Raw genomic sequence first — 13,248 nt, 5'->3', positions numbered from 1 at the left:
CCACCTTTTAGGAGGTACTGGGGACTTGGGGATCAGAGTTCAGGAACCAGAGCAATCCACCAACAAAAATATAAAACTGCATACCAGGCTTGTGGAGTTGGAGCAGGGATCAGATGCTGGAAGGCTGATTTCTCTGGTTCTGGGCATAGTAGAGACAAGATGGGGAGTGTCACAGCATTTGGAGTACACACTAAGAAAAACTCAAAGTCAGACATAACCCGAGATATCTGGCTTGGAAGAACAATTAACAGGTTCGGATGGGGTCCGCTGCTTTGAAGTTGGATATCTCCGGTTCCCCAGGGCCGATTTTCAAAAATCTGGTACTCCTGGAAAGAGGGGACCCTCAGCTATCAGCCTAGGGCCCTTATACTCCTGGGGCCCTTGGGCAAGAGCCCATTGAGCCCATACGAAAATACGGCCCTGGAGTTACTCAAACACAGTCTGCATTAGACAGTAGCCTTAATAAAATAAATTTGTCAAAATATTTGATAAATGTAGAAAAAATGCACCTTTCTATCATGGTTGTGGGCACCAAATAATAGAAGGGACCACTGGAGTTAATACCTTGCAGATGACCCAGTGTTAAACAAGTTATATTAACCTATGAAAATCATGTACCAAATGGGATGAATATCCACAATAAAATGGTGTTTAGAGCTTAATATTTAGTAAAACTTTTACACATACAAAATTCATTGAACAAGTCCACAACCAAATTGGTCAAATATGTTGACTTTTTTAAACAATTGTTCCATTTGGAACCTTACTTACCAAAGTAAATATTAATCTTTTAACAATGGGTCATCTGTTAGGATTTTGCACCATTGGTACCTTCTTTTATTTGTCCTTCTATAGAAAGGGAATTGTTTTTTCCCACTTCCTATTTAGTGGGGTACCAAGGCAGTTATATTTTGATTCTGCATTCTGAGATCGTCTGACCATATCTCTGATCAGGATTATGGACATCCCCATAAACCATTGCATGCCCATTCTCTAATAATGTTTATCAGTCCGTATTTAAGTTTTTTTTATTTTTTTTTTAGATTTTGGAGAACATTGGGTTACTAACAGACTTGGTTGGCCTGTACTGGTTTCCTTTGTAACATATTGATATGTTTTGTACAGTGTCTGGTCTGGTTTGTTTCATATTTACATACTATCACCTTTGTTTCTAGTGGTCCTTTATGTGAGGATACCGAATTGAACCCAGATACTGTATCTATTGGAGAAAATTCATTACATGTGGGTGGTAATCATGGACCAGTGTCAGCCAAAAAGAAAAGAGCAAAGCAGCCAGAGAATCGTCTAAGATCTTATAAATTCACTAATAGTGAAAATGAAATCTTAGTTTCAGAGGTAAAGGAAAATTATTCCAGCCTGTTTGGAAGACACACAGGTGGAACATATTTGCAAGAATGTAAAGAGGCCATATGGAGGAAAATAGCCGAAAAAGTCAGCAGCGAGGGAGTTTGCAAACGAACTGCTATAGTGTGTCGGAAGCGATACCATGACTGTAAGAGTACAGTTAAAAAAAAACTTTCACTCGAAAAGCAGCATTCTAAAAAAACAGGAGGAGGTCCTGCTTTACAATTTGATTACCAAAATTGGGAACGGATAATACAGGACATATTAAATCCTGTGGCTGTTTATGGAATCAACGGAGGTCTTGATACTGGAAAAATTGATGAGTTTAAAGGTATTTTACTTTTCCAAATTTATTTATACTATGTTCTAAGATTGCAGAACTAGACCGGACTTTGCTTGGTAAATGTTTTACATTTTGGATATAGCTACATCGGGGAGCATTGCACCCAGGCCCGGCGCTACCCACTCAGCGAAGGGATGCAGTGCAGGGAGGCGCTGGGACAGAGAGGCGCTTTCCCTGCTCTGAATCCCTTCACTGCTGCGCCGTCCTGTCCCCCCTGCTGCTGCTGTGTCTGTCACTGTATGACAGTCACTGGCAGCAGCGCCTGCAGAATCAAATACCTCCTGCCTCCCCTCCCCGTGTGACAGCAGCTGAGTACGGGACAGAAGGGGGCGGAGCTAAACGGGCCGAAAGGGGCGGGACTAAACGGGACAGAAGGGGCGGAGCTACACTGACCAGGCTGCAGTACAGAGGGAGACTGGCTTAGGTAAGTGGTGTGTGTGTGTGTGTGTGTGTGTGTGTGTGTGTGTGTGTGTGTGTGTGTGTGCATATGGTGGGTGGGTGTGTATGTGTGTGTATATATGTGTGAATTGTGTGTGTGAGGTATGTCTGCGTACGCGCACTTTATGGACGCTAGTACTGGGGGGGGGCATTACGTATAATGACGCTACTACTGGGGGAGACCATTACATGCAAGGACGCTACTACTACTGGGGGGGCATTACGTATAAGGACGCTACTACTACAGGGGGGCATTACGTGAAACTACGCTACTACTGGGGTGGCCATTATTTATAAGGACGATACTACTACTAGGGGGGAATTACGTATAAGGATGTTACTACTACTGTGGGTGCACTACGTATAAGGATGCTACTACTACAGGGGGGGCTTTACGCGTAACGACGCTACTACTACTGGGAGGGTGCATTACGTATAAGGACGCTACTACAGGGGGGGCATTATGCGTAACAACGCTACTACTGCTGGGGGGGGGCATTACTTATAAGGACGCTACTAGTACTACGGGGGAATTACATATAAGGAGGCTTCTACTGGGGGTGCATTATGTATAAGGACGCTACTACTACTGTGGGGCATTACGTATATGGACGATACTACTATTATGGGGAACTACGTATAAGGACGCTTTTACTACTGGGGGTGCACTAGGTATAAGGACGCTACTACTGCTGGGGGGGCATTACGTATAAGAACGCTACTACTACTACTTGGGGGCATTATATATAAGGACGCTACTATTACTTGGGGGGCATTACGTATTACAATGCTACCACTACTAGAGGGGCATTACGTATAAGGATGCTACTACTGGGGGGGCATTATGCATAAGGACGCTACTACTACAGGGGGGGGGCATTACATGTAAAGATGCTACTACTGGGGGGGCCAATACGTATAAGGACGCTACTAGTACTGTGGGGGGCATTACGTATAAGGACGCTACTACTACTAGGGGGGAATTACGTACAAGGACGCTTCTACTACTGGGGGTGCACTACGTATAAGGACGCTTCTACTACTGGGGGGGGGGCATTACGTATATAAGGACGCGTCTACTACTGGGGGTGCACTACGTATAAGGATGCTACTACTACTCTGGGTGCACTATGTATAAGGATGCTACTACTACTGGGGGGGCACTACGTATAAGGATGCTACTACTACTGGGGGGCATTATGTATAAGGATGCTACTACTACTGTGAGTGCATTATGTATAAGGGTGCTGCTACTACTGGGGGGGCATTATGTATAAGGGTGCTACTACTACTGGGGTGCATTACATATAAGGACGCTACTACTACGGGTGGGGCATTACGTATAAGATTAATAAGATTGTGCTACATTGTGGCGTAATTTTAAATGGGGGTACTATTGTGTGGCCATGCCCCTTAGTTGTGAGACCACACCCCTTTTCCCGGCGCACGCCAACGGAATATGGGAGAGCGCAATTTTATAGTTTGCAGGGGGGCGCCGAACACCCTAGCACCGGCCCTGATTGCACCCCCCTTTAAACATATGTAGGAAGCAGTTGCAGACCCTAAAGAAGGACTGGGAGTAGGTATAGTTATTAATGTTTACTTTCCACTGTTACACATTAGTGAAGGGGGAGGAAGGGGGGGTTACCGTTCAAACCCCTGAAAAAGGATTTTTACTAGTACTTGGCTGCAAACATAATAGGCCAAAAACAAAAATCACCTTAGTCCGTTCAATTCATAATCAATGTGGCATAGCCTGCCAAAGCCCACAGCTCCCCTTCCAGAGGCATTTGTACTGTAAATGGTTACTCCTAATCAAATTACTGTTCAAGGGTGAGACCTCTGACGACATGGTAAGGCGTGATATGTCACCAGGAAACAGGGGGCAAGCCAGGGACATTGATAAACCTTTTTAGGAATCCAGGCGTGATTAGCATTTTCTGCAGGTATGGACTTTGGATTGCAGCACTGTTTGCTATTGCTTTTTTCATGCAAATTAACGTGAATAACTATGGAAAGTCCAATGTAGTAAGAATTTGGTTGATATTATCCTGTACTTCCTTCCTAACAATCGTTCTATTACTTTGTATAATAGTTGATTTTTAGCACATAGGATGATGTTACTTTTTTTGCAAATCAGAATGTGTACAAGTTTGTTTGTTCCCAGTTGGTTTTAAATCTTTAAAAAAAATTTTGCCCTCATATTAGAGAATATTGACAAAAAATGTGAACATGCAAAAGACCCTGAAATGTGCGCTATGGACTCTGGCAAACCGAATATTGGTAAGTTGATATACATTGGACTTTGTGTATGATTAAATATTGTTAGAGTTACTAGATTGTTTTTATTATTTATAATTTAAATTGAAAATTAAATATGTTGTTTGAATTTTTGGACAAGGGAGGAAGCAAAAAACCAAAAGAAAGCATCTTACACAAGGTGAGCATCCTTAATACATTATCACTGTACAGCCTGTCTCCCATAAGTAAAAAAAACTGTCAAAGTTCTGTGGTCCAAATGTATGCAGCCTGGTGTAGCATCCAAGTTGCAAAAAATTTAAATCATTGACGCCTCAGTTTGATTTTTTTTTCCGTTTTTTTTTTTTTTAAATGACTGTTTCCATTAACAACTTCCATACCACCCAGATTTTTTAATTGCTTTCGCCATTTCCACTGTTACTGTCATAGCTTTTAACCCATATTACCTCTGCATCTTAAAAAAATTTATGCTAAGGCCACTCCATTGTGCATGTGATGGATTGGCCAATTTAATTTCGAGTGTTGTTTCTTTACTCTTAAATCGTTTTTAGCCTGATATGCTCCCAATTTTCCCCTGGCAAGATAGTTTTCTGTAAGTGTTTTTTCTCGGTTTTTGGAACAGAAAGTGACAGTCTCCAAAATGAACAACTATGCCACATTGCATCAAACCAGAATAAGCATACAGTGACAAATAAAGGTAAAATAGTTTAATTTTTAGTCATTGAGAATTTATTTTTTGACCTGAATTTTTTAATTGTGGTAGTAATTTTAGGGAGTGACAGCTCCAAATTATCTGTTTCTAGTTGTAGATTTATTAAATTAAAATTGAGATCTTATTTGTTAGCAGTTGTTATTTCGCAGCTCAATCCGTCGCAGCCTGGTCATGGGTACATCGGGCAGAATTGCATACTCCACAAGATACGTAAGGGTGTAGTGTTAGTTGACGGCATTGGAGAGATTGCAGCAAGAATTAGAGATACCTGCAGCATTCCCTCCTTAAATTAGGACTGCTTCAGTTGCTTTAAAGCACATGGGGTCTAAGTGCCACTTTAGGCTAGTTAAGCCATTTTGATGGCAGGAAAAATGTAACTTCTTGTCACTCTTTGTTATGAATCAGGAATACGTAAAGTGCGGGGGGGAAAACATGGGTATCAGCCCACGCCAGGGTAAAGTTAGAATACTATTATGCCTAGGATCTTTAGTTTCATTATTTTTTTTTTTACTTTTTCTTTAATTTTCTACCTTGCAGAAACAGACTCAGTTGGGATTGAAAAAGATGCATTTGGAGACACCATGGAAAAAGAATACACCACTCTTGAAACAGTGACATATGTTTCTGACCATGAAGATTTTGATGGCATTATTTCAAATGAAGAATATCCTTCTTTCATACAAACTATTGAGGATTCTGATTTTTCAAATGTGTCATCTGTGTTATCCAATACTTGTAGAACACCAAATCCTGAAGTTTCTTGTGTGTTTGAAATTCCTTCCAATTCTGAGGTAGCCAATGATAATGGTGAAGACTTACATTTTTTTAAAGATTCCTTTGTGGAATACAACTCTATCATGAAGTTGGGAATGCAAGACATTGTCCACAATTTGGAAAGTTTAAATAGCAATGTGCAAAAAATGGTTCAGACACAGGAAGACATGTTTTTAAATTTCAAAAACACACTGGGCTCAATTGCCAATTCTTTTAGTATTTTAGTAGATTTAAAGGCTCAGAAATATAATGCAGACAATGGTTCTAACTACACCTTGAAAAAAACTTTTACCAATTAAATTAATGGCGAGTGTGGGGCTCCGGAAGGAGAATTGGCACAAGATACCGAGAAGGTGCTACCTAAAAAATTGACGAAAAAAAAAAACATAGGAAACTTTTTAAAAACAGAGTCATGTTTTATTGAGCATGTCTGCCTTAAAAGTTTATTGTGGCTAAATTTGAAAATCCACAAAGTTTGAGAAGGAATTCATAACACACAGTTAATTTGCCTGAGATTTTGTGCCTAACAATATATTAATATTATGAGGTTGAGCACATAAGTTTTTTCTAATTTGATGTTTGAACCTGTTAAAAATTAATTTGTTATGTAAAGTTTCAGGATACAAACTTCACTATGTACCAGTGCTGAGCATTACTGTTTAAAAATCAGTATGAAACGACCTCAAACTATAGGGGGAAAACATGCCGGTTCATAAGAGTAAAATATTTCTAAAATGGACAAAACTATGTGCACTGTAGGGGTAGCAGATATAACGTGCAGAGTGTGGAAAATTTGTGTAGGGTTCAAACTGTATATCATAATGCTGATTTAAAATACATTAGATAGGATTTCACCAGCACACATACACTCTAACACCAGTGTCGCACGCAGACGGGGTTTGTGAGTACCTGGAAGACCCCCCCTGATGACCCAAGATTTCATTTTGGAGTAGGAGACAGCTTTGTCTGGGTCTAAGCAACAGCCACATCCGCGATTGCTGAGCTGCAGCAGCAAGAGAGAGCTGTGGAGCTTTCTGCTTACAGAATGTGCCGGGGGATCTGCTGGCTGAGCATGCTCAGCACCAGCAGCTCTCTCCATCCTCACTCTGCCGTCCTTCTGCTCCCAGGCCCTGATAGATCATGTATTGTAAGTTTGCATCCAGTGTTTGTGAGCAATTGTCATGTTTATATGTGCATTTTGCCTGTGGGTTTGTGCACTGGTGTATGTACAGTATGTATGTATGTATGTATGTATGTATGTATGGATGTGTACTTGTATATGTGTGTGTGGGTTTGTGTATATATATGAATGTGGTTTGTATGTATGGATGAATGTGGTACGAAGGATGTATGTATGTATGAATGTGGTATGAAGGATGTATGTATATATAGCGTAGTTTTTTCCGGCACTCCAAATAATAAATACAACATACTGCGGTGCCCTTGTAAGCTTAGCATAAGATGACATTTGTAGAATGAAGGTAATCAGCGTCACTCACACAGACTGGTTCAAATAATGCAAAAGGTGTCCCTTTATTGCCTACATGTTTCAGGAAAGCTCCCCATCCTCAGGGCCAGACAACGTTGTCTGGCCCTGAGGATGGGGAGCTTTCCTGAAACATGTAGGCAATAAAGGGACACCTTTTGCATTATTTGAACCAGTCTGTGTGAGTGACGCCGATTACCTTCATTCTAAATATATATATATAGTATAGCAAGGGTATGGCAAGCGCAAAACCAGGAAGTATCCTGATCCGGTGCCAGCATAGCATCAGCAGTGAATAGATAAAACAGGATGCGGCAGTCTGGATACGTTTCGAATAAATTCAACCAGCAGACATGAGTCATGTCTGCTGGTAGAATTTATTCAAAACTTATCCTGAGTGCCGCATCTTGAATTTTATTTATATATATATATATTCCAAAAATGCCCGGCACACTGAAGATTATTGCAAAAGCCGGGTGTCCTCTGCGAAGCGTTGAAATACAATAGAAAAAAGGCAGCGGCACTCCGTCAAATAATGAATCAAAGATTTAGTGAATCAAAACATGACATACAACGGTCACAATGAACCGTTATTAGCCATGTTTTGATTCACTAAATCTTTAATTCATTTATTGACGGAGTGCCGCTGTCTTTTTTCTATTGTGTGTGTGTATGTATATATATATATATATATATATAGAGAGAGAGAGAATAGGAGATCTTTTTTGCGCTCTAAAATTGGACCTATAACTTTGATTGTACTCAATAATTTTATCATTATTATTATTATTATATTAAGGGGCAAGCTTCTACACAGAGATGGTCCCCTGTCGAACAAGACCAAAAATAGAAATCAAGAAATAGTATATCTCTGTGGAGCGCACTTAATGACTGAAATAAATATATGTATGTATAATATAATATGGTTATATTGGTTTCTGACAAAGAGAAACCATATTATATTGTATTATACATAAATATATTTATTTCAGTCATTAAGTGCGCTCCACAGAGATATACTATTTCTTGATATATATATATATATATATATATATATATATATTTACACCTACATGCACATATACATACACACCCACGGAAAATCCATTTGCTAAATCCTGCGTTTGCCACTGAACACCCCCACAAATCGAATACTATCTGCATATGTTATCAGTTTCCCCTACAGGGCACTTTGTTTGGCACAACATGAAAATTAATTTGTTGCCTGGCATGAGTTACCCCCTATATTTTTATACGATTTTAGGACTCCATTTGACCACAAAATATTATTCTTACATAAATTGTGGTTTGCACTTCCCAAAACTTTGAACTAATACTCACCATTTAAGATATTGTCATGGAGTAGAAAGGTTATTTGACTTTGCAGAATTGTTTTTTCAGAGCAATTATCCTTGGCAAATTTTTTAATGCTAGACTTTTTAAAAACTACAGGATGCAGACCATTACATTTTTTAAATGGCACCAACACAGTCTTAGAGGAAGTTGAGCAGCATGTGACCACTCTTCAGCATCCCTACTACAGAATAAATTTAATGTGAAGTTGACTGATTACACCACTCATGCTTCCGAAACTTTTACCAGTTATGGCTGCAGTGTCAGCCCCATCCATGAAATAGCAAGCGGGCCATAGTGGCTGAGGGAGGCAGGGCAATGGACACAATGATACTTCCCACACCAACAGACAAATTGAGACCCCCACACAAACAGTATGGACATTACTGATCTGCCAGGGTGTTGTCTGGGGTTTGACAGAGGGAGCATTTTTAGGCAGTACATCGATACTTTTGAGCATTTATAAGTTGTCTGTAGCTGGCTTACAACAATATGGTCAACGGACGATGATTAAGTCTTAGCACTCGACATTCAAAATCTGGCTACATAGAGCAATGTAATAAATTTGCTAAATCCACCTTGCTCTGCTGGAAATCAACCCTCTATTCTATAATAAATAGTCTCAATGTGAAATTTCACTGACACTGAGTTAACCAATGTTTTTTGGTAGTAAAATGCAAATCTGCATGTACTAAAAAAATAAGGTTCACACCACCAGCTCAACTATACAGTATTGTTAATACTTCACACGCAGGCACCGACTTTATAACACTGCATGAAAATGTTTACAATTTTGTCTAAGTTTATATTTGTTTTATGTATTGGGCTGCTAAAATTGTTATATGGTATACCAATATGCTATACATAAAATTTGACAGTTAAATATTAACTTATCTTTATACAACTACATTTAATACATTAAAAAAAAACAATATAACTTTGATTTGGTGTGACTTTTTTAATTACTTACATTCAAGGCATGTGTTTATACTGTCCTACTTACATAACAGTAACTCACACTAACTCTATAATAAACCCCACACCCAAAAACAAATCAGTGTGCCAAACGTTAGTATGGCCACGTCAAGCATTGTTCTTCTTAAAGAAAGTCTCATAAACCATAACATTTGCTCACTGTTAGGCTTCATGAAATGAACAAAAATTAGCAAAAAAATACCAAAATTAACCAAAAAAATTTATTCTGAGAAATATTTAGCAATTATATCTCTCCTAACCGTATTTGCGATTGAGTATTCGTCATTCTCCGTTGCCGGCTCAATTTCTGGATTGGGATTTTCAAGTCGGACAAGATTAATGTTGACTTTTTCTGCAATACATATATTGTGTAAAATGCAGCATACCACAAACATTTTACACACTTTTCGGGGACTGTAAAGCAACTGGCCAGCAGACTTGTCAAGGCAACGGAATCGACTTTTCAACATACCAAAAGTCCTTTCAATAACATTTCTGGTTGCTATATGCGCCTTATTGTAGGCATGTTCTTGCCTTCGCTTGGGCTTGGAGATTGGGGTCATAAGCCATGGGCGTGCTGGATATCCTGCATCACCTAAAGTGAAAAGTTAAATAAATAATTAAACTATTTTCTATAATTTTAGACAACAAACATGTTTGTTTAACGAACCACTATTGTAAGACATAAATGAAAACATACCAATTAACCAACCTCCTGAAATTTTTTTGGATTCAAAGTCTTGATAAAGTGAGGAATTACGTAGGATATAGGAGTCGTGTGAAGATCCAGGGTATGCAGCACATACATTCATTATTCTCCCATTTTCACTACATACAACTTGCATATTCATTGAATAGAAGAGTTTCCTGTTCCGGGATACCTCCTCCATATCACTTTTTGGTCAGTAAGGAATGTGGGTACAATCAATGGCCCCTAAAACATTAGGAAAGCAAGCTACATCGTAAAAGTCTTGTTTGACTACTTGCCATTCGGTAGTGGTTCGGGGCCAATATATAAATTGATCAGAGTGTTGTAGAATCGCATTTAAGACAATAGTCAAAAAACGTGAGAATGTAGCCTGATTGAAGCCTCCTTCCTGTGAAACTACATATTGAAAAGAGCCAGAGGCAAGAAACTGTAAAGTTGCAAGGAGTTTTGTTATTCCAGGGAGGGCATTTGTTCTTCGGCTCTTGGGTTCAATGCTGTCTTTAATTAGATGATATATCATTAAAATTGAGGTGGAGGGCAGTCGAAACATTTTAATAATTTCACCTTCCCGAAAATCATCCAAAGTAAAACGAGTTTTAAAAATTCTGGGTTTACGAAAGTGGACTTTTTTCTTTCCCTTACAATATCGAAGATCACTTGTAACCCCAGATGTAGATGTGGCCTTTCGTTTCGAGATGCACAACCAAATAATACCAAGGTAGTACATCATGCTTGGAATTCAAAACTTCACTGTAGAAAATTGAGTACAACTATTTGAGTATTGTCAGAAGTCTGAAATTCAAACAAAATGAATATTTTGATTAAAAAATCACAACTATGCTTAATTAATTTTATTAGGTTTATAATAATTATTCCCTGCTATTTCAATTGCGCATGCAAAAACCGCAGCGCTTTAGAGAGAATAGTTGGCCATTCACATCAGTCCCTGACCCAGTGGAGCTTACAATCTATATTCCCTAACACATGTACACACAGACAAATTCACGCTAGGGTTAATTTTGTTGGCAGCCTATAAGCCTTCACCTTTAGAAAATTTAATTTTGAAGGAAACCAGAGTCGAAACAAGTTTAAAGAGCTTCATCCATTCTCAAATACCTTTAGCCCCACATATCGGGCAAACCTTACATACCAAATGAAAATCACTTGGGTAGCATTGTAAGAAATATAATGGATGTATTTTGGAAGGGCCTCAGGAACTCTCACCATAATGTATTTACTATCTGTCTATGTTTGTCAAAACCTACATCACCTATCAGCATTTATGGGAGTGTAAATGCATACCTGGAAACGGTTTCGGAAAACCAAAACATTTGCAGACAGCGCTGGCTAGGCTGGTCAGGCACAACAGTCGGTGCAGGATAGGGGACGACCAAACTCAACAATCGGCACATGTGGGAAAGGTACTCTAAACGAACACATGAAATGGCTGCCACAATACAAGCACACATTGGGGGTCATTCCGAGTTGATCGCTCGCAAGCTGATTTTAGCAGCTTTGCACACGCTAAGCCGCCGCCTACTGGGAGTGAATCTTAGCTTATCAAAATTGCAAACGAAAGATTCGCAATATTGCGAGAAGACATCTCTGTGCAGTTTCTGAGTAACTCGAGACTTACTCGGCATCTGCGATCAGTTCAGTGCTTGTCGTTCCTGGTTTGACGTCACAAACACACCCAGCGTTCGCCCAGACACTCCTCCGTTTCTCCAGCCACTCCCGCGTTTTTCCAAGAAACGGTAGAGTTTTTTCACACACACCCATAGAACGGCCAGTTTCCGCCCAGAAACACCCACTTCCTGTCAATCACATTACGATCACCAGAACGAGGAAAAAAACGTGAGTAAAATTCCTAACTGCATAGCAAATTTACTTGGCCCAGTCGCAGTGCGGACATTGCGCATGCGCACTAAGCAGGAAAATTGCAGCGATGCGAAGAAATTTACAAAGCGATAAACTCAGAATGACCCCCATTGTCCATGGGTTGCTGATGTTAAAGACCACCTGCTTACTCCCTCCCTCACTCCCAACATAAACTGATATTCAGACAGGAAAATTTTGGGTCCAAGGCTACCTAGCACCTAGGACTTGATGAACCCTGATCCTGAGTTAGGTTTAACAGAAAAGTATATATATATATATATATATATATATATACACATACATATATATATATATATATATATATACATACACACACAAACACAATACCAGTCGCAATTTTGGACACAACTACTCAATCACTGTTTTTTCTTTTTTACATATTAATTTGTTCATTTTAGATTAATACTGAGGACAGCCAAACTATGAAAAAACACATATGGAATTATGTTGGAAACAACAAAATGTTACACAAAACATATTTTAGATAGGATGCTCTGCTTTATTCCCCTTTCACACTGCAAAAAAAAACCTAATTGACCATGCATAGTGCCCAGTCAACACTGCTCGATGTGCAGTTTGAAAGCACCATAGTTAAAAACCAGGATCAGCAGCCCTAGTAATTCAACCCAGGAATAAAGCAATGTTATTCACGGGAAGAATACCGGGTCAGTGTCAGCGGAAATGGGCACACAGGTAGATGCTACCCAGGACCTGTACACTATAACAGGGATAGGCTGCGCAAAGATGATCTCATCTCCCAACACCAACTCCGACCCCGCTGCCGGCTCCGCTTCCCCCTGCAAAAGCAACCCGACCAGCATATTGCCGGAATGCGGAAACCAGCTGTAGCATCCAATGCTGGATCCCACCTGGAAAGGACTCATTTACAATTCCTTCCTGGGATCCAGCATTGGCTGTGTAAAATGAGTATTATT

At 39.6% G+C, this 13,248-nt stretch overlaps 1 protein-coding gene across 1 annotated transcript; it reads left to right on the top strand.

The window, feature by feature from the left end:
- Positions 1-4,358: 4,358 nt before the first annotated feature.
- On the top strand, positions 4,359-7,364 carry LOC134911651 (uncharacterized). The gene is made up of 4 exons (XM_063919751.1): positions 4,359-4,429; positions 4,548-4,586; positions 5,028-5,102; positions 5,655-7,364. The coding sequence occupies exons 1-4, from the start codon at positions 4,396-4,398 to the stop codon at positions 6,188-6,190; spliced, it is 684 nt and encodes a 227-aa protein (XP_063775821.1). The 5' UTR covers positions 4,359-4,395; the 3' UTR covers positions 6,191-7,364.
- Positions 7,365-13,248: the final 5,884 nt, after the last annotated feature.

The sequence above is a fragment of the Pseudophryne corroboree genome, chromosome 4, assembly GCF_028390025.1.
Source record: "Pseudophryne corroboree isolate aPseCor3 chromosome 4, aPseCor3.hap2, whole genome shotgun sequence".
NCBI classification, from domain to species: Eukaryota; Metazoa; Chordata; class Amphibia; order Anura; family Myobatrachidae; genus Pseudophryne; species Pseudophryne corroboree.
The sequence above is the reverse complement of the archived record's forward strand: the minus strand, read 5'-3'. Positions and strand labels throughout refer to the sequence as shown.